At 44.5% G+C, this 20,208-nt stretch overlaps 6 protein-coding genes across 6 annotated transcripts; 2 read left to right on the top strand and 4 right to left on the bottom strand.

The window, feature by feature from the left end:
* Nucleotides 1-641: 641 nt before the first annotated feature.
* Nucleotides 642-5,262, bottom strand: BGW36DRAFT_355133 (putative DNA polymerase zeta catalytic subunit; the record flags this gene model as incomplete). The annotated part of the gene is made up of 2 exons (XM_046213611.1): nt 642-4,975; nt 5,028-5,262. 2 exons carry the CDS (start codon nt 5,260-5,262, stop codon nt 642-644), a joined length of 4,569 nt encoding a protein of 1,522 aa, XP_046076745.1.
* Nucleotides 5,263-5,568: 306 nt separating this feature from the next.
* BGW36DRAFT_369873 (putative mRNA splicing protein) lies at nt 5,569-7,376 on the top strand. The gene has a single exon (XM_046215177.1). It carries the CDS (start codon nt 5,666-5,668, stop codon nt 7,049-7,051), a length of 1,386 nt encoding a protein of 461 aa, XP_046076744.1. The 5' UTR covers nt 5,569-5,665; the 3' UTR covers nt 7,052-7,376.
* A 2,144-nt stretch (nt 7,377-9,520) lies between these two features.
* BGW36DRAFT_90840 (60S ribosomal protein L37) lies at nt 9,521-10,669 on the top strand. Its single transcript, XM_046222696.1, has 5 exons — nt 9,521-9,715; nt 9,792-9,810; nt 9,892-9,954; nt 10,104-10,175; nt 10,235-10,669. Exons 2-5 carry the CDS (start codon nt 9,807-9,809, stop codon nt 10,372-10,374), a joined length of 279 nt encoding a protein of 92 aa, XP_046076743.1. The 5' UTR covers nt 9,521-9,715; nt 9,792-9,806; the 3' UTR covers nt 10,375-10,669.
* A 266-nt stretch (nt 10,670-10,935) lies between these two features.
* Nucleotides 10,936-12,118, bottom strand: BGW36DRAFT_423273 (uncharacterized protein; the record flags this gene model as incomplete). The annotated part of the gene is made up of 2 exons (XM_046219815.1): nt 10,936-11,778; nt 11,861-12,118. 2 exons carry the CDS (start codon nt 12,116-12,118, stop codon nt 10,936-10,938), a joined length of 1,101 nt encoding a protein of 366 aa, XP_046076742.1.
* Nucleotides 12,119-12,367: 249 nt separating this feature from the next.
* BGW36DRAFT_369865 (RNA dependent RNA polymerase-domain-containing protein) lies at nt 12,368-15,991 on the bottom strand. Its single transcript, XM_046215176.1, has one exon. The coding sequence runs from the start codon at nt 15,673-15,675 to the stop codon at nt 12,550-12,552; it is 3,126 nt and encodes a 1,041-aa protein (XP_046076741.1). The 5' UTR covers nt 15,676-15,991; the 3' UTR covers nt 12,368-12,549.
* A 2,106-nt stretch (nt 15,992-18,097) lies between these two features.
* BGW36DRAFT_369863 (nucleoside-diphosphate-sugar epimerase) lies at nt 18,098-19,284 on the bottom strand. The gene is made up of 3 exons (XM_046215175.1): nt 18,880-19,284; nt 18,692-18,791; nt 18,098-18,596 (listed from the first exon to the last, which is right to left on the bottom strand). Exons 1-3 carry the CDS (start codon nt 19,137-19,139, stop codon nt 18,207-18,209), a joined length of 750 nt encoding a protein of 249 aa, XP_046076740.1. The 5' UTR covers nt 19,140-19,284; the 3' UTR covers nt 18,098-18,206.
* Between the last annotated feature and the right edge of the window lie 924 nt (nt 19,285-20,208).

The following is a 20,208-nucleotide window of genomic DNA, read 5'->3' as shown; positions in this document are numbered from 1 at the left end:
TCATCAATATCTAGTTTTAGGTCACAATTACTCCAGATAATGCATACAGGGTATCTTTCAAATCTCCGTCAACCAAAAACATACCAATCCCAACCAGCAGAACAAGACCCAAAAAAAAATATACAAAGTACTTCTAAATAGCCCAAAAACTTATTCTCCAAGCTACCAGTGCAAACTGTGTTCAGTCTGTTGTTCCAAATATTCAATGACAGGGCCTAGAACCGCGTTAGAATTCCTTAGTCTAGACACCTCTCGTGTTCTCGAGTAAAAAGCTGGACAGTCTTGACTGTCGCAGGTAACCTCATCGCCGAAAGATACACCCATACAAGAGCGACAGGCCTTTTGGAGATTGAGGGTCCGTCGTTCCGCTTGTCGGAGCCCAGATCTAAGTTTGAAAAGGGTGACATGTGGTTGACTGGCGCAAGATGTACACAGTGGAAGTCCGGTATTTTGCAGTTTCTCCTTACAGAGTATACATGACGAGGACTTCATGTATGATTCGAGCGTAGCTCTCTTCAGGCCGCCACTATTAGGATTGAGGTCTCTTCCCCCTACAGTCAAGGCTCCAGTCAAGGCTCCTTCAACGCGACGGATACGCTGGGTTTTAGGCATCTCATCATACCATTGTCGAACGTTTGCGCCTACAAGATTGAAAATTCTTTCCAGCGGGGAATGAGATTTTTGGTAATGTAATATTCTGCGTCCAACTCGAGATGTGCATTATCGAGCAATACTTCGGGGGCGACGCAGCGATCAATCAGTCTTGACCCGGGAGCACCACTTACAACAACATATGGAACACGTTCTCCATATTGAGGTTCCTGTCGATGGTCCTTCATCATCTTTTTTGTGCTGATCAGGGCTCCAGCAGGTATGGTGCCCTTCTCGCTATACGTCCCTAATTTGACTTCTCGGGCAAAGCAAAAATCTTGAATAGAGACTCTGCTTTGCATGATCTTTGAGCACTGGTTTTGGAAATAGCTCTTGACTTGACTAAGGTCTGCAGTTTTGAATAGAATTTGGAGTGCCTTTTCCTCGATTTTCTGTTCAGCGGGAGTACCATCGCGTCGTACAGTCTCGATTCCTTTCGCATCAAACTCGGGTTCAACCTGATCCCGATGCTCATATTTGAATCCGACATACCGCTTTTTTGCTAGAAGGACACATGGGTGATAGACTTTCTCGAACTTGAGTTTGATCGGACGTGGGTTCATCTTGGTAACTGCTTTCGAGATCTCTTCACCGATAGTGAACGCCTCGTCACGCGTTCGGCCTTTCAAGTAAATAAACAAACTGTCAGTATCACCGTACACGACTTCAGCATCCCATCGTTGAACAGAGTGAATGAATGCAATTGCCCTCTCCAAAGTTTCACGTGCGGTCTGAACAATACTATCGGCAATCTCTGAGCACGGCATTCGTCCAGAAAAAGATGCAGAGGTATAGCCATAAGTGACATTAGCAATCATTTTGAGCGCTAATTGCCGATGGTTGAGTAGTCGTTGCAGGGTCTTGTCATCTTTGTCCGCCTTCATGCCACCTTTGACCATGACGCGCGTCTCCAAAATCTCGCTCAACATACGAGCGATCAATGATTTGCGTATATTAGGCTTGGAATACATCATACCATTAGGAGCGATATTAACTTGGTCTTTCAATAATTCAAGTAATCGGGGCTCTCTCTCGTAGTCAATAAAGCCCATCTTATTTCGACCACGCCAATCAACAAGTCGTCCAAGAAAGGTTGAATAGCAATAATTATAGGCGATGATGATGCTTGGGTACAATGATTGAAAGTCCAACACAAGTAATGGACTCGGGTAGAAGTCACTTTGAGGTTCCATCACTAAAGGTAGGCATTCAAGAGCATTCTGTTGGGCTACCTGCTTTCTGCTTGGTGATATCAAGATGAAATTCTCCGGTTTTGCAATGCGGAACATCAGAGACTCGACTTTGAATTGTGAGCCACGCGAAAAGACAGAGAAAAAGTCCACGCCAAGCAGCCGTGCTTGCTCACTTGTTCGCGGGATAAGTTCGTTAGAGTCAAGGATCTCCAAATCCATTTGTGCACGAGAGAGAAAGTAATTGATGACTTTCATCACCTCACGGGGTTTGCCCCCAGTATACCACTTTGTGAGATCACTAAAATGGTAATGCGGGATACGTCTATGCAGCAGATGAAACACGACGTTTTCCATAGTATACCCAAGTAAGTTAAGCTCACTCCTCATAGCTCTCCAGATATTGATCATGTGTCGCCCCGTCACCTGGATCGTAGATGTAGTGTTGAATCCCCATCGATCACTGTCTCTCCCAAATCTGCCATGCCCCTGAGACTTGACTCGGGATAGTTCATCACACAAGTCGTAATCGTATTTCAATCGCGCCCTTTCAATAAGATAACCCCATGAGCCATTATGTACTTCGTAGCCCGTCAAAATATCCGGATCATATGAGCGTACAATATCAACAAGACGAGTTATAAGGTCCAATTCCGAGGCTTCGGTCTGCACTTCAATCGTCAGTGACTTGGTCACTGGCTCTAATATATGGCCTGGTTGGTTAATTAATCCCAACTGCATGCCATCAATACTGCTGTCGATAATCAAATCTTCATCGTCTGATTGAAGGCTCCAGAAAACGCATGCTATCTCATCCTCCTTTGGGTCTGGTGAGAGGTCCTTGCGGGTATTAATGTGCACTTCCAAACCCATGACACTCATGTATTGCGTTTGATGTTTCACACTAGTCGACCGTTGCTTCTGAGAATACCTGAACCCATGTGGGTTCTTTTGTGTCGCGCCTTCAATCTGTGATAACAAATCGGGCTTTGTGGGGGACTTTTTTGACTTAGATTTAGCAATGCTATACTGCTCTTTTTTTCTTTCGTTTTCGAGCCAGTCGACGACTTCGGCCCTGGTCGGCGGAACTTGTGCAAACTCCCATACCCTGGCAGAAGATAACTCACGGAGCCTTTGGTCATTTCTCCGCTGTTCATCGGGATCCGTAATAGGGGGAATCCTTTCGGCGTATAGATGAACTGAGGTTCCTTGTCTATCGAATTCGGGAAGAAATTGTAATGTGTTACTCGCTAAACGAAATTCTCGTCCCGCATACTCCCGCTGTTTCTCAGGAACATCGCTCTCGTCGCTATAATATGCTCTTTGGTAAACGACTGAAGGACTAATTGTGGTCGCAATCTCGCTAGGTGCTGGACACTGGTAGCGATAACACAATAATAGACGATCTTCGGGGATATCAAAGGCGTCGCGGACATTGGACATGAACATATCAACCTGAGAATTTCGGCAGGGCACAGTAGCGCTGCTTGTTGATTTATGCTCGGAAAATAGCTTATCCATACTGTTTTTCTGACTAGAATCATGGTCTTCCATAACTTGGGACAGTTCCGAATTTTCCTTAGATAGACCGCTTCTCTGACTGAAACGCAGCAAGGTATTAGGGTCGTTGGGATGCTTAACCACTGGAAAGGATAGACGTTGGCTTTGAATGCCAGAGTTGCCTTGGCCTATTCTTTGGGAATATGATAGTTCATCCTGTGAATTAGTCTGGGATGTATCGTCAGGGCCAATGCGATCAGCGTCCTGGGCGTCATCTCCCAAGGCCGTTGTCATATCAAACGAGGAAAAGTAGTCATCTCTTTGTGGAGCTGCAAGTTCGTGTGTTGGGCCATTTTCAATGTGCTTTAGGCGTTTCCCCTCGTTTTCACTACAGATATCTTCCTTCGCTGTTCGTTTGCGAAAGCCCTCGGAGCTTGTGTTTAGTTCACCATGATATGGCCCATTCTGTGCATGGCTTTCTCTATTTGATAACCGTCCATTAGCTCCAGCGGTTATTGTGTTTTTATCTGCAAGTGAGTCTGTAAATTCGTCATCCGTTTGGAAAGTACTACCCCGCAAATCTTGGATGGGTGCACCTAAGATATCCACAAACTCAGTCTCCGATTCTTCGCTAGTGTTTTGATGTTCATTGCTGTCGTCAAAATCATTATAAAAAGTCGTTCCATCGCTATAATCTCCGTTTGTGGCATTTTTAAGGATTGGGAATCCCAATTCAGAGCTGACCCGGTCCAGTTTCTGGGGGTAAAGGTCTTCCACACTTTCCAAGGCAGATTGCACAGCATTCTGGGCAGCGTCCTTCTTCACAAAACCATCAAAGAATACAGGTTCAGCCTTGTCCTTGCCTTCTTCTGTCGCCAGGTTGTGTAGTTTCTCTCGAAACTCCTCTTCGTGTATCCAGAGAATTTTTTCCTGGTCTCTCGGACTTGCAGACATGGAGACCAGTTCTTCCGCCGAAAATGGGTTGCTTGCGGTGTTTTCTATTCCTAATTTTCGCTTGCGCCTGCGCATTTCATCCTGCCACAAGCCTGCCATACTGTGAACAAGTTTTTCGTCAGCGGATACCGGATGCCCCCGCTCAACAAAGTCATGATGCAATGGCCTTTCTTTAATGATAGTTCGGTTGAGGATATGCTGAACACAAATGTCAACTTCCAATGTACAATGACTCTGCCTCGGAAGGACCATCTCGCTAGATATGTTGCCTTCGGGTATTGACCGGTCATGCCATCGATGGTCTAGACTAGGCAGCTCGAGATAATCAGGAACTGGGTGTCGAAACTTAAAATTTTCACACTCCATGTAAGCGCATCCGTACAAGTTATAATCACACATCCATTGAGGGATATATTGTAAGTGGCTTTCATAAGGTTGCAAGGGACGTTTCATGATAGCACCTTGCCGCAGGAGATCGGCCAGCCGAGTAATATTGAATGGATTTAGGAGATATATCTTGAAATAGAAGCGATATCCAACATGAAAGCCATAGAATGGAACCCCCTTGACAAGAGATATGTGCGCGACGTATGCTGTTTTCCCGTCGTACGCATTCTGACGATAGCTATTTGCCATAGCATGGTCGATGGAGCCGTGCAGGTTACGGATGGAATTTCTCACTGTAACACACAAAGGTTAGTCGAGTACGTAACTTCAAGCATAAATACCCACCTTCATCTGTCCCAAGGCCGCCACGATATTCAATATAGAGGTATGGAAATGCGCCATGGATATGAGCACAGACTTTTTGGCCTGTTTCCGTTGATCCAAAGGCGCGAATGACTGGCACCTTTGGCCTATGAGTTGACTGCGCTACGCCATTACCAAAAGGAACACGAGGATCAAATTCAGTGGGAGTAGCCTGGTAGTAATCAACGCAATTCAGACGGACCCGGAATGGCTCCATGATGACAATCAGCGAAATGGACCTGAGTTGCCAAAACCATGATGATAAGTATTGCGGTTTTAAATATTTTCAAAATTTCGGCAAACCTCAGCATGGAGACAAAGATATGCATTCATCACTGTGGACATTGAAGGCGTGTCTCCTGCATACCGCGCATCATCAACAATGGTTGGATGACGTGCATTAGTCCAGCCTCGCTAGTAGCCGCTAGGAATTGTCAATGCGCTAGTCCGTATTCAATTTAATCACGTGATATGGGATCGCAAAGGATTTCGACAACCGTCGTAATCACACCACAGCAAGTTTCCTACATCGGAAACCAGTCATTACTTTCGGACCATTTCAAATACCCAGAATACCCAGTATATTGTGGTCAGGAGTACTATCTCCATCCCAAATCGACATGTCCCGAAAACCGACCGATGTGGCGTCGAAAGAACGCAACGAGTACATCCCGTCTTTCATTGCGCAGAAACCATTCTATATCGACGACGAGTCCTCGGCCGCTGATTATCTAGAGCATCAACGCCTGAAAAAGCAACAGGCTGATTCGAAATGGTATGAACGTGGAAAACGTGCTGGTCCCGCCGCCACCAAGTATCGAAAAGGTGCTTGCGAGAACTGCGGTGCAATGACACACAAGACCAAAGAATGCTTGAGTCGACCAAGAAAGCACGGAGCAAAATGGACTGGTAAGGATATTCAAGCAGACGAGGTTCTTCAAGACGTGGAGCTCGGTTGGGATGCGAAACGAGACCGGTGGAACGGCTACGATGCAAGCGAATACCGCAATGTCGTGGAAGAATATGAAGAACTTGAAACTCTTAAGAAGAATACCAAGAAGGCTATGGAAGGAGCTGAGCCTGGCGAGGAAAGCGACAATGGAGGCCAGGAAGAAGCCCGATATGCGGAGGAATCAGATATGGGTCGAAAACAAAGCACCGCAACAAGGAACCTTCGTATTCGTGAAGATACAGCCAAATACCTGCTGAACTTAGACCTTGATTCTGCAAAGTACGACCCAAAGACGCGTTCGATGGTTGGTTTGGGTGCTCAGGCAGATCAAACATCAGCACTAGTTGCTGAGGAGAACTTCATTCGGGCGTCTGGAGATGCGGCAGAATTCGAAAGAGCGCAAACTTATGCATGGGAGTCACAAGAGCGCGGTGATAAGCAACACCATATTCAAGCAAATCCAACATCAGGTGAAATTCTACGGAAGCGAGAATTAGCTGAAGCAGAAGCGAAGCGGCAAGCACAACGAAAGGCCCTACTCGACAAATATGGTGGCGAGGAACATTTGCAAGCTGCTCCATTGCGCGATGCAGCAGTCATTGAAAACGAACGATATGTCGAATATGATGAAACCGGTGCTATCAAGGGAGCCCCCAAGAAGGCCGTCAAGTCAAAATATGCCGAAGACGTGCTTCTCAACAATCACAAGTCAGTTTGGGGAAGTTGGTGGTTCAACTTCGAGTGGGGATATTCTTGCTGCCACTCTACTGTTAAAAACAGCTACTGTACTGGGGAACAAGGATTACAGGCGTTTGAAGCTGCTCGCAACTTGGCTATACTCGACGCCCCAGAGCCAGACGGTTATGAAGAGAAAGTTGAGGAGGAAGAAAAGGGGGAGACACCACAGAAAGCGGATATTGATAGCAAAAAACGAGACCTCCGCGCTTTGCAGCAGGGTGTCGACGAAGAAGAGCTTGAATCATATAAGCGAAGCCGCCTAGCTGCAGCTGACCCAATGGCTGCATTTTTAGGAAAGGATGAGTTGATCCAATGATAAATCGAGGTGCAGTTATCATCATAAATATATCTGCCTGCTGATACAGTTGGTTCTATTTTCTTGCAACTATTTATCTTGACATACAGCATTAGCATAGGATGGCGTTTGATCATACCATACCCAAGCAGAATTACAAAACGCTTTATTAATACATATCGGATCATGTTCAGATTTCCGTATTTTATCTTATCATTTCGTTCAAACACGTAATAAAACATCGAATAAATGATCAATGATTATATCCAGCCATATTGTTATCATCCAACTATCGTTCCTCAGGTGCTATATCAGATATGTTTTCAACTACTGTTCACCTCCTTGGGTAAATAATAGAATATTAGCACTTATGATTCTCCTTATCATCAGAAAGAAAGCCTTCAATTCGTTAATGATGTCTCATTTATTTTCATTGCCATGTCCACGCCGAGTCTGTCAGCATGGCCAATCGTACGGTATCGCCGTGAAGTTCGACTCATAACTCCATTCCTGCCTTGGGCCAACTTGGGCCAACTTGGACGATGTCAAAGTCTTGAAGTAAAGTGGCAGTCACTTTTGATGCCTCCCGATGTGCCAAGAAACGGTTGGGGCATTGATTGTAGGTGGATTCAAACTGTATCAATCGAAACCAAATTAGCATTTTGAGTCCGATTCAACCGGCTTGATTCGTTCTGCTTATTTTCACCATGTCAAGACGCATAGGAGAACTGCTAATCATTTCGAGGTAGGATGCCCACTAACATTATTTTTGAGATTGACGACATTACTCAGCCTTGGACCTGGCCAAAGGACCATTTTAGCTTCATACATATTCGAACACTCGGTGGGTCAATCACAAACTGACCCGCATTTCTCAAAGAGGCCCTTACGTGCGTGTGCTCTATTCTCATTCCTTACCCACAAAGAGATATCAGATTGTGTAAACTAGTAGTATCAGGAACCTGAGAACCGGGGTGGGTAGAAATATCCGAAATTCGCACGCATTGTCACTGCGACGATAGAACATTTTCTGAAGATTCATACTGTAGGAAGTGAGAAGTACGAACCATCTCTCAGTGTGTTAAAGACAAGGGCGACATAATAATCAGAAATATCCTGTAGTCGACATTCCATCAAATTGCTTCTTCTATCGGCCTGAATTTTGATCAGATGCCCTATATGGAGAAATGGGTTAAAGGTATTGGTTTGGTGGACGTAAAGCAAACAGGACGATTGATTCCCATTGGACCATGGCCAAAAGACAAAATTGTGAAAGAGATTAGCAAGCTCTACCAGGTGCTTCTTCTAGAGGGTGGTAGGTCTTCGACTGTCATTGTAATACGCAAAATTGATTCAATGTTCTGCTAACGCAAAAAGGTATGGAAAACTACACAATAACTCTATTTACTCGCAACGGATGGACGACAGAGGAGTCCATGTCCTACTTGCCCATGTCCGAGCAGAAGTTAAAGAAAACAAAATTCATTTATACACTAAAACGTAGGCTCTACTGATGAAAGTTGTATCAACACTACAGATACCTGATTGCGAATTAGGGGTTTGTAACAGCCCAGGAAGAGCTAGCATAAATTAATCATATGATCAATTGAAATACAAAACGACATAACGATCTACGGCATGTTCCCGGCGTTCTGGTAATTATATTGATGGTCATTGGTTAATTAATTGTCAATCTGTGTCTAGGTTGGTTTGTATATAGATTGCGCGTTATTATTGACGACTGGAGCCTTGAAGGTTAGCAAGTAACAAGATTGAATATTTTGTTTTTAATCACTTGTACACGCAAATCATACCTTTATCCCTACATATCCCATAACCAGTATAGCTTGCGCAATCAACAAAGATCCATTATTGATTTCAATAGGCAGCATTGAATAATTTCTATCGCAAATCGCCTTGTGCGTGTATCAATTAACAGTTAACCGCGGCGATACCGTAAAGAATTATCAAGAAAGGTCCATGTGAAAGGAGATAAGATTTGAATTATATAACTATTCAAGGCATTAATATTCCATCAACTCGAATTTTTTCCGGCTTGCAATTTTTATGTAATGTCGATGATTTTCGGCTGGATCGTTCGTGATATATATAAGCAGGGCTAGAGAATTCAGCATATAAACATCTCAATGTTTCAATAATGTCTACAGCGACGAAGTAAATCTAACCTTTACACTGTTGAATAATTACAGGTACTATTGTACTTCATGCCGTAAACAAGATGTATTGATCCATACCAGTAGAAAGTTGTATGCATTTTGATTATATACATGTACCAGAAGACCTCGGGTGAATTATGAATTGCGCCAGTCTGCATGTATACAGGTTTCAATTATAATGAAGAAATACTGGCAAATAGAAATGGAATGTTTCTCGTAAACCAGTCCAATATATAATTAATACACATACTACTGGCAATATGGATATCCAAAGTATCGACCATCAGTAAATCAAAAGGGAATCTCAGAGGACAAAAATTATGGGGCTGAGGCGGCTTGGCGTATCTTTGGCGCGGTATACGCTAGTCCCGATTTGAGGCCAAGGCAAGGGCTAACCCTAGCCCTGGGCACCGCACGACGCTAAGCGATCAAACGGTTGGAAGACGAACTTGCGACTGCAGCGACCGACGACGACGACATCAACACCCCTTCAGCGGAATCCAGGTATGTTGCAGGCTCACATTCGTTTCTGTCGATAATTACACCCGCGAGAATTTATTATTGACCTTTTTCTCGTCCCATAGATATCTTGATTCAAGATGAGTATGTCGTTCACCCGAGTCTCGAAATTTCTGGCCATTCACCTTGCATACCAAGAACAATAAAAAACTGACAATTCAATAGCGAAGGGTACCTCCAGCTTTGGTAAGCGTCACAACAAGACGCACACGCTTTGCCGACGATGCGGTTAGTACACCTTTTCTCGATTGAAGTTTTGGTGGATGCATAGGGACAAAACGAATGTTTTGATTTGGTTGCAACGACAAGGATGCATGGAGATACAAACAAGGACCACGAGAGATATAATTGCTGACATGGACTGTCTCGACATTTAGGAAAGCGTTCTTTCCACATCCAGAAGAGCACCTGTGCCAACTGCGGTTACCCTGCTGCTAAGACACGGAAGTGTACGAACCCACCATCTCGCCCCGACCTTTGTTATGTGATTGCTTATTTTGAGAAATAGTCAACTGGGGTGAGAAGGCCAAACGCCGCAAGACCACCGGTTCCGGCCGTATGCGCTACCTCAAGACCGTCGACCGCAAATTCCACAACGGATTCCAGACTGGTGTCCCCAAGGGTTCCCGTGGCCCCTCCACTGCTTAAATTATACCGTTAACGAATCCTCTTGAACTCGTTTTTATGTTCCAATAAAGTCGATGGAGTTGGGGATAATGCATGTCTAAAAAACCGTGGGAAAATGTTGCAGCATCTGGATTCGTTGGAGGGGGTGGTCTGTGATGGATGAATGACCGACCAAGATAGACGATGGAGACTATTCACATCTCCTATTTTCACGTCTTACTTCATATTTGGCGACCACGACACTTTTCCGGTTTTGATGGGAAGGGTTGAAATGGCGCTTCTGAATTTTTCCAAATTTGTGTTGGTACCATGGCTGACCTGACTTACGGGCAAATTCATCATGTCAATTCCAAAAATTTCTGACAGTTCGGATATACCAAGAATGAACTGTTGAATTCATACTTCAATACTAACCAAAACATCGTGTTTTCTTCTATCCCGTAGGTTACATGATGTGGAAGACCGACAATACTTATCTAGACGTGGAACGCAAGTTGGTTACATTATTTCGGCACACATACGCTGGTCGCACTCCCCTTCCCTCAATTCATTTTGGAAGTTCTCATGAATAGCTACAACGTTTTACGCTTCACCTCTTCCGAATACCTTTATGCCCCCATCCCTCTGCACAAAATACAAGACCTCTTTTTCCTCCACCGTTTCATTTGCATCGTTCGCAAACCCACCACCTCTACTAATCCTAAGCACCCCACTAATGTCCTTTGCCGCGCCTGTATCTAATGTCCGTAACTGCATCACTAATCGCGCTTGGTGTGCTAGCCCAACCACGAATGCTGAATGCTGTGTTTCGAGTGGAGTAGCTTTGCCGTCTTCACCGGCCGCATATGCAGTATGTACGAGAGGGGAATCGGCGGACGCGGTGATTACTGTTGAGTGGACGTGCTTTGTTTCCGGGATGATAAGTTCCTGCTTCAAACAACCCTTCCTGCTATAGGGAGCACACACCTGTTGCAATGCCATAACCCAATCAGATATATCGGCTGCATTGATTCCTGGCGTAGCGGCCAGAAGGAGATCTGGCTGATCAAGGATTAAAAGGGGATCGTCACCCTCTGTAGACTTAATCGAGGATATTAGAGAAATTATATCTTTCTCCAGCCCTTCTAAGGCAGCATTACCATGACCGGATATGTATAGTTGCTTCTGCGTAGAGCTTCCACTGCTGCTAGTAGTAGAGCCAGTACTCGGAGCTTGTGCTAATGGAGGCGCGAGTGGCGCCCTGGCTATGCCAGCTGCTGGCCCTCGTAGAGGTGTTGGTCTTGCAGCTCCAACGCCGCTCCCAACGCCAGCCCCGCGGACTGAGGTAGGACTGACTTGTTTCGAGGCGACAGAGCCGTAAAGTTCACTAAGGCCATCCACAAATTTGAGCCTTCCTCCCTCTGCTGACCTCTGCAAATCTAATCCCTATTGAATCACCATGAGTTTGATAGCCAAAGAACCCGAATTGTATGAAATTATAAAACAACATCTGTATGAATTTACTTACTAATCTCTTTGCTTCTGTCCTCCAAAAATCCCAATTCCGCAAGAAACTGACGAGCACTATCTTCTTGGTCGGTCGCTCATCTCCATCTCTGTTGGGTGCTACATCTGTGGAAGAAAGAATAGAAATCAAATATCGTAAGACAAGCCAATTTGAAGTGGCTGCAAGGACAGATGTTATCAGTATAAGTGACTGTGCTGAGTGTGCAGATGGTGAGAGATATGGCGCAAGAAGATGTGGCACAGCCGGTTGAGAGGGCATGTTGATTTTTTTCAAGAGGATCAATATCCTCTAATGAGATTTTGGTTTTCCGTATACGAGGCGGATAAAAAGCATAGAGTGAGCCTATAGAAAGAGATTATAATTATTTTACAATATTTGAAAAGGCATAAAAGGGCATTGTATTCGAGAAATGACGTTGTATATCACAAAAAAAAAGCCTGGGCGGGGCTTTCTTTCCATTGGTTCATCCGCGGGGTCGCTCCTAGCAATGCTAACTTTGACTTCCCAGAGATAATACAGTTGCCTCTCCCATACTACTTTTTCTACTTATTTCATACGATACTGTTAATTGAAAATTTCAATGTTTACGATTGATTTGTCTATTCTATGAATGTAATTACATCTTTGATCGGCCGAATTCGAAGCCTAGCATTAATCCCCGTCCCGAGAGCCGCCACCAGCAGGAATGCTCATGGGTCATACAGATTGTCTTCATCGGAATCGTGAAGCATGTTCTGCAGAGAGTCAATTGCACTGGGCATTATGTCGGCCTCATCTTCCACCAAGTTGGCGTCTTCTTCGATCATTTGATTTTCCAGACTCTGTTCTAGAGAAGCCTCGGAGAGCAGGTCATCAAACAGTGATATCAAATCATCAGTTATGAGTGTAGTCACTTTTTCGACATCTTGGTCTATTTTTACCCCGCCGGTCTCTTTACCTGCCTTAAGCTCAGTGGCTTGAGTATCGACCGCAGGATTCACAAGCGCTGGATCTGAATCCTCAAAGTAGCGCAGAGCAATTCGTCCGAGGATGTCTGGGAAAAGCCAGGCAAAGCTAATCATGGGGAAACTGTTAATCTTGGGCTTCAAATCTGGGCTTGGATTTGTGCTATGAAACTCGACCAGCGCTGCGGTTACTTCATCGCTCGTAACCTTGTACATCGCAACCACGAGAGGCGCCACATGTTCAAACTGGCGGCTTCCAATCTTGTCATAACATTCTCCTTGAAAGCGGTCTCGCAATGATTTTGAAATGCGGCCAAGTTCCTCGTGGAACTTATAGTCCTTGCTTTGGTTAGCGTGGTTTAGCACGAATGTGGACCAAACTTCGAATTCTGTACGGATTTCTTGTTGAGCCATAATGCGCCGCATGGTCAAATCGTAGCTGACTTTGAGCTCTTTGGAGAATTCTACCAACTCATCTTTCACCACAATTCCGGACTCCAAGATTCGTTGATCGAATGGCATTTCAAAATTGGGGTAGAAGTCGACCCGGTCTACGGCGTCATACAACTGTCCGAGGATCTTCTTTGATGTGTAGATCTGATCCTTGGGTTTGTAGTTCTTTTCCATAAAATGCGGCCACTTGCGAGGACGTAGTTCTCGTGAAAGATAAGCTGGCTGACCTGTCTTGTTATAGTCGACAGCGTCCGAGTGCATTTTAGCTAGACGAATGCACTTTATTTCCTCAACTCCCCTTGGCAGCAGGTCAGACCAAGCCATATGGGCATGGGCAATCTTTGGCAAACAGTCATTCTTCATATAGTTGACGAAGAAAGAAGTCACATCATTGACCGTGACTGGACGGTCCAAATTAACCCCTTTCACGGGCGTATAATCCATAGGCGTTCGGAACCAGTCTTCTGGAATAAGGTCTTGGTCCCATATAACCAGGTAGTCATCACCATCCAAATCGCCACCAGAGCACATGCTGGCAATATCTCGATCTCCAAGCTGAGGAAGAACGACAACATCTTTGAGATCACCAAGTTCTCGCTTGTTGACAGCCTTGACCACTCGAATGTCGCCGGGATGAAGTGAGGGATTACGAGCCAGGAGGCACACTCCTTCAATAACGCAATATCTCTTCTCGTCAGCGCGATAAACTTTGAGAAAAATTTCAGGAAGTGCAGAGAGCCTATCTTCGTGGGATGTTCCAATATTTTGTATCTTCTCGTTCGAAAATCCTTGCAATGTGCCAGTTTCATCCATGACTCCAAGGACGCAGGCTCCGCCGTCGATAACAATCTTTGCTTTTTCCTTCAGATACTTGATTTGCCATGCCCTCCATAATGAAAGAAGCGAGACTAGAAAGGGTTCCTGAACAACCAAAAACCCGTCAGAGACCATTTGCGAAATTGTTAAGGTCATTTCGTTCGGATCGATGTACTTTTGTAGAAGGGACATAGCAGCTTTATCATCTTTAGTAATTTCTTCTAGGCTAGAAAGCATTCTCTGAAGCTTCTGATGGAAAATACTATCAGAAACGCCGAGTGAAGAAAGCACGGAAATAAGCTGTCGATTCAACGTTGCCATAGAAAATTGAGACCAACGAATGACCTCAAGGCCCTGATGCTCAGCAGGGAACTTTTCCTGGCTTGGACGAATATGAATTTCTTGTCCTCTGGCCTGTGATGAAAGAACAAGCATACCCTTGCAACCACCCAGTCGAAACTGATAAGCTGACGGAGGGTCGCGATCTGGTGTCTTGATATGTAGTTCCTGCTGGGTCATTTGCGCAAGGAACCTCGACATTCTGCCAACACCATCTGAGAACGTGTATGCTCCTCGGGTTACGTCATGTATTCTCTGGAGCTGTACAGAGCACGTATAAATGGCTCTTGTGGTTGAGAAACACTGACCAATCCGTGCAGCATATTTGGCAATATTTCTAATATCTGAAAATTCTCCCATCCAACCCCGAATTTGTGCAGCACCAATTTGGGAATCCGACGCAAAGAAATAGGCACCGTGTTCGCGAAATTGCGAATTGCCAAACGCGAGAAACTCGTATTTGCGATTTCCGAGTTTGATTCCATTGCTCATTGTGCGCTTGATTCTTGTGAAAATCTCATCCATAGTGTTGTGATTAGTGGAATTAATTCTCCCTTCAAGCTTCTCGCCCTTAAACCGCACTCTGAGGAAACGATCTGAGTACTGGGAAAAATTGCGAATGACGCGGTTGGTAATTTCCATGGAAGGCGTATCCCAGTACACCATTGTCGGAGTTACAGTTGTAGCATGCATCATGCAACAATAGGCGGGGATTTTTCTGCGAGTTGAAGCCTTTGGAAACAAAATATCGAAGATCTCCATTGGGTTCCAATATACTTTCTTGTCTGTGGCGACGTGCTCCAAAAGCGCCAGAGCCTTTCTCTCCTCTATGTCCTTGAGCCTGTGAACGAAAGCTTCATTAGTGGCAGCATACTCGCTAATAAAGCCATTGGATATGCAAACTTCGAGCTGGTAGCGAATTGAGAAGGGCAGAAGAACGTATGAATCACCCATCAATTCCGCACTTGCGGATCTCGTGCCTTCCGGCTCATCGCACACATCCCAAATGACCGGCACAGGCCGTACTTTAGGAATGTCAACCTTGAATTCATCATCGTCTTTGATTTCAATATTGAAATCTCGTAGTGCTTCGTGTAGTGATGCGAATCGTCTAGAATCCACGGTATCCTCGTCGTAAGTTATGCGAAATGTAGTCCATCGTCCAATATCAATTATTGGATTCGTCTTACGCAAGCTAACGGGAAGTTTGGGCCATTCGGGGTGGCGATGGACTATATCTGTCTGACGATACCAACAATCCATGGCTCTCCAATTATTTTCAGTATCGGGACAATCGAAACTAATCTCCGCATTGTGAAGGTGGCGATGGTAGATGGGCGGGCTATCAAAGCTGATTATGTGAGACAATCGCTTAGAGGACTGATTATGAGTTTGATATATTGTGGTTAGTTTGGCAAAGGGAACTGTGATTCGAAAATCGGAGTAGACTGGGAGCTCTCCTGGGGCTCTTTTGCTGGTATTCAATGCTGTCTGAAAGAATACCAGGAGCTCGCGTCGTCTCAAGTCGAGTACTAACTTTGGGTCTTCGTACGGGCTGCGTTCCAGACGTCTCAAAGATAACATGGTCTTTGGGGCTATCAGTGGACCAAATTCTAGAGTGTATATCGGGAGTTCCTAAAGTAGCAAAACAAATTAGGTATATATAATATATGTACTGTTCCGTACAGAACTTACAAGCTCTGATGGGTAAAAAAACTTGGGCTGAGCTAGACTTGGGATTCCTGGGGTTCTATCATCAGGCTGAATGAATATCTGAATTGACACCGATCGCCCATTTAGCAGTTCAACTTTCCAAGTCTTTCCTGTCCAGAAGTCTTTCTCGGGAGGAGGTCTTGTCGATGTCAGTGGTTACAACTTGACAAATAAGAGGGCATTTATGCTTACTTGAAGCGGAGTCTTCCTTTACCATTGCGTAGCCCATAATCGTTTTCGTACAAGTCAATTGAAATGATCCTGCCTTGAGACTTGAAAGCTCTCCAGATCATGAAAGCATTCACCTCGTTGGGAACAGCAAACAAGTTGACTGCCAGTGACTCCCAGCTTTGCCAGCAGGGTTTGAGAGATTCGATCGCCAGGTCCTGAGATGATTTGGGGATTGGTCTCGACGGTGGGCTTCTTGTCTTTTTGAGGATGAAATGGCCTCTCCCAGAGCTTCGTAAAGGGCTCGCTGTTGGATGGAGAGGGGTCATAGCTGTACGAACGTGCGGGGTTCGAGACGAAGCTGATTGTACTGGAGAAAAAGTCAGAATGTCTGGAAGTTGACCGTGATTTTAAATAATGACAGAGATAAAGTAGGAAGAGAAGGGAAAAACAGAGAAGAGGTTGAGACTTGAAGAGAGATGAAGAGAGACCCGCTGGGTGTCAGTGAGATGTGAGGTGAGGTGAAAGGCTCAATGTAGGAATCTACAACTTCACACCGCCCCCTCATTCAACCCTCTTGGTGGTTGTAAAGGTCTCGTGACGAAAATAATGGCAGATGCAAAGAAGACTCCTCCCTCAGAAAATGTCTTTTGCAAAAACTTTCATGAATCAACTACAAAACAAATCAGGACTCACCACTTGTCACATTCCTCCCACCTCCAACTTTGTCTGGTGATTTTCTGGGATGTCTTCCAGTCTGCCATGTATTTTTATTTCTTGATACCAAGAAGTTAGTTTTCGTATCGACTAGTCCGAGAGATCTGATCTGTTCGGCTGTTTTGAACTCTTACTTTTTCTCTTGGTTGTTCATCATACCTTTCTCGCTCTGATATCTTTCACCACCACGTTCCTGCCTCTATCCGACGGTTAGCAGAAATCAAAACAAGAAGCTAACACTGAGATTTGGTTGAGAGCTGAAAAGCTTGTTTGCACTCAACGGTTCGATCAGTCAGAATACCATGTTCAAAGCTATGGACGTATGATAAAACTCCGTTTTCAGGTAGAAGACGCAGAGCCATCGCACAATACAAGGTCAAATATGTCAAATCAAGCGCTTTATCGGAACGGTGCTAGATGACGGAATTCATACTCACATATAGTTGAACCATCACTCGGTGCTCACGAGGGACTGGATCGAGGTTGTCAGGAAAGTCGATATGGCCGTGCCAGTTAACACCATTATTGACAATCGAGGTTGAAAAGAAGAAAAGATATTGCCTGGGAGAAGAAAGAAAAATGCAATCTGCCGTTGATCCTCAAGCCCGTTTGCCACTGCCAAAAAATGATGCGGCCGGATTGGCTGTACCTCTTTTCATCTGAAGTCAACATTCGGGGGCGGCTTTGATAGGCGAAAAAAATTCGGGTTCTGTGGTCTGGAGGTTTCGAAATTTTTCATGTATCTTAGAAGATATGCTATTCTTTTTTTTCAGAGTAGCAAAGCTTTAAAACTAGGGCTAAAAGCTGGTGATTTGCTTCGACTTCGACTATAGATTTGGGTCCCTCTGAGTTTTTCGAAAACATAGAAAGGAAAAGAGAGAGTCTTGGTAACCAAATAGACGCTCATGAATTGGATGAAACCTCGCTCATTTGAAATGTCGCGACGAATGCTGGACATTTATTATATCATTTTGCCCATACCGTTTCATAGCTTCGAGACGAACGAGAAATGCGAAATGAGCATCTGAACACCTTTTCCCTTGAAAAGTTGACTGGGGACTGTCTGTTTGAGGCAACAGTCCATTCATTAATCCATAAACAGTTGATTGTTTCAAATTGCAGCCTTAGTTACATCGGTTGAAATTTCTCATCGACAGAGTCTTGCCTAACCCTTTGGAAAACAGGCCAAGCAAAGTTCAGATTCCCACTGATTTCCGAATAGCTATATTTGAGATTATCCAGCCGTCACCACTTACACCTTGTTCACTCAAAGGCTTTCCATCTCCTCCGGCTAGATTTGTCAGAAAAAGTCCCAATTCCTTAGTTGGTGAAATAACGTCGGACCACGTAGCCCGTACAATGGAAACCACCCCATTCCGTAAAACCCTTTTTACGAAAGTTTGCTGATCTGGTCGTTGGAGTACGGCGTCTTTAACTTTGGGGTCGTGGGTAGCGTCTACGAAAGCTGGTCTTACACTGTACGGTTTCAGACTGGGATATTTCTTCGAGAGCTCGATAAGTGCAGTTTCACAGTTGCCCTTGACACGGCCGAAGAATGGAGTAAAAATACCAGGATCGGATGTTGCCTGTGGTTTATTTAGATCAGCATTGAATTTAGATCTTTTATCACTTTCAATGTCAATTCATTTACGAAGCTGGAAAATGGGATAGGATGACTTACCCCTTCACCTGAAACATAGACGAAGTTGAACGAATCATTCAGACCTGCAAAGGCTTTTGCGGCAGCTAATGGATAATCCACAGTAATCCTAACATACTCTCTGTTGTAAAATGAATCAGCAATAATTTATACAGTCAAGAGACCAACACGATTTGGAACGCTGTCTAGTAGCCGAAATTCTTACTTACTCTTTCGATACTTGGGTCTGAGAGACCCCTAGTGCCCAGATACAGCCATGAGCCCCTTTTAGTTTATGGAGCAAGTCAGGAGAATAGTTTGTAAAATCACTATGCTGGATGACGGTGATATTTGGATGGTTCTCTGCCAAGGGAACTGGACTTCTGCTGAGAATGTACAAATGAGATATTTTTCCAGCCGGAAGGGACAGAATATGCGAAAGGGCAGCTGTGCCAACTAGACCGGTGGCGCCTGTTAAGATGATATTCATTTTATACTTGATGCATTCGGTTCCGAGCGCTTTAAATACTGTAGCGTAGCTAGACAGACCTAACCCTGGAGGCTGCTGAAATCGAAGTTTGGGATTTTTGGCCTGAAGATGCAGAGTTTTCGATATTATTTTCGAAAATTTCGACGAGGGTTCAAACACTTCTCTGCCAAAGTATTTATTCTCAAAATAATAAAAAACATACTAGGCATAATTCATCCCTATTTGTTATAGCCAAATTATAAGCTAACACCGGACATCAGCAGGTTGCATTAGTCTTTCGACTAAGATTTGTCAGCGAATTTCTGTCAAATAGATCGAACTATTGCGGACTCCACCATTGCGCCAATGCCGATTTACTGGAGACGCAAATGGTGTGGATACTTTTGGAAAGTAGAGCCGAGTTATCCAAATGGAGAAAAAGGTCTTGGATTGGAAGTTGATATGTCAAGAAAATAACATCGCCAAAGGAAGTCGCATCCAAAGGCTATGGGGGTCGTAGTGTAGTAAATAAGACCGTGATAATTGCAATGAAACAGAGTCCAGAACAAATCACGGGAGCCTTTCATATCCACGAACATAATATCATCCGCCATTATCCTAGGGAATTGTGGAGTCTCCACTAGCAGTATGTCGAGGTGCATAGCAACACATTATACGGCGTGAAGACCTCGTGTACTCCTGGACATGTGGTAGAACTTCAATCGTAACTCTCCTCCACAGGGTTGCTAGAAACGCTGGAACCTGTCCTAAGTTCATTCCATACGGATGGCAATGTAAGGGTTTAGATCGGTGGCCATCTCTGTTATTCTGAGAATCGAAGTGCACCTTGAAATTTCCAGCGATATTTGGATAGATGTCTGAGAATCTAGAAATAATGATGATGTTAATATGAAGTATGCATGTTTTAATGATCGATTGTAAACATAGATTAATCTTACTTCTCATAGAACTTGCCAAGCTTGGAGCGGCCTACGTAATTAATCGTCTTTTTCACCCTCACCCGGTAGAAAACGTGAAGAAGTTGTGAGCTTAACAAGTAGATAGGAATCCCCCGTGACTGGCGCCTTGG

The sequence above is a fragment of the Talaromyces proteolyticus genome (assembly GCF_021365285.1).
Source record: "Talaromyces proteolyticus strain PMI_201 chromosome Unknown BGW36scaffold_2, whole genome shotgun sequence".
NCBI lineage: Eukaryota > Fungi > Ascomycota > Eurotiomycetes > Eurotiales > Trichocomaceae > Talaromyces > Talaromyces proteolyticus.
This window is presented reverse-complemented; position numbering and strand designations above follow the sequence as displayed.

Coding starts and splice junctions, on each gene's coding strand:
- BGW36DRAFT_90840 (XM_046222696.1), top strand. Junction 9,955..10,103: donor CACGCTTTGCCGACGATGCG/GTTAGTACACCT, acceptor CTCGACATTTAG/GAAAGCGTTCTTTCCACATC. Junction 10,176..10,234: donor TGCTGCTAAGACACGGAAGT/GTACGAACCCAC, acceptor TTTGAGAAATAG/TCAACTGGGGTGAGAAGGCC.
- BGW36DRAFT_369873 (XM_046215177.1), top strand. CDS start 5,666: ATGTCCCGAAAACCGACCGATGTGGCGTCGAAAGAACGCAACGAGTAC.
- BGW36DRAFT_369865 (XM_046215176.1), bottom strand. CDS start 15,675: ATGGATTGTTGGTATCGTCAGACAGATATAGTCCATCGCCACCCCGAA.
- BGW36DRAFT_369863 (XM_046215175.1), bottom strand. CDS start 19,139: ATGAATATCATCTTAACAGGCGCCACCGGTCTAGTTGGCACAGCTGCC. Junction 18,792..18,879: donor CAGACCCAAGTATCGAAAGA/GTAAGTAAGAAT, acceptor ATTTTACAACAG/AGAGTATGTTAGGATTACTG. Junction 18,597..18,691: donor TCTATGTTTCAGGTGAAGGG/GTAAGTCATCCT, acceptor AATAAACCACAG/GCAACATCCGATCCTGGTAT.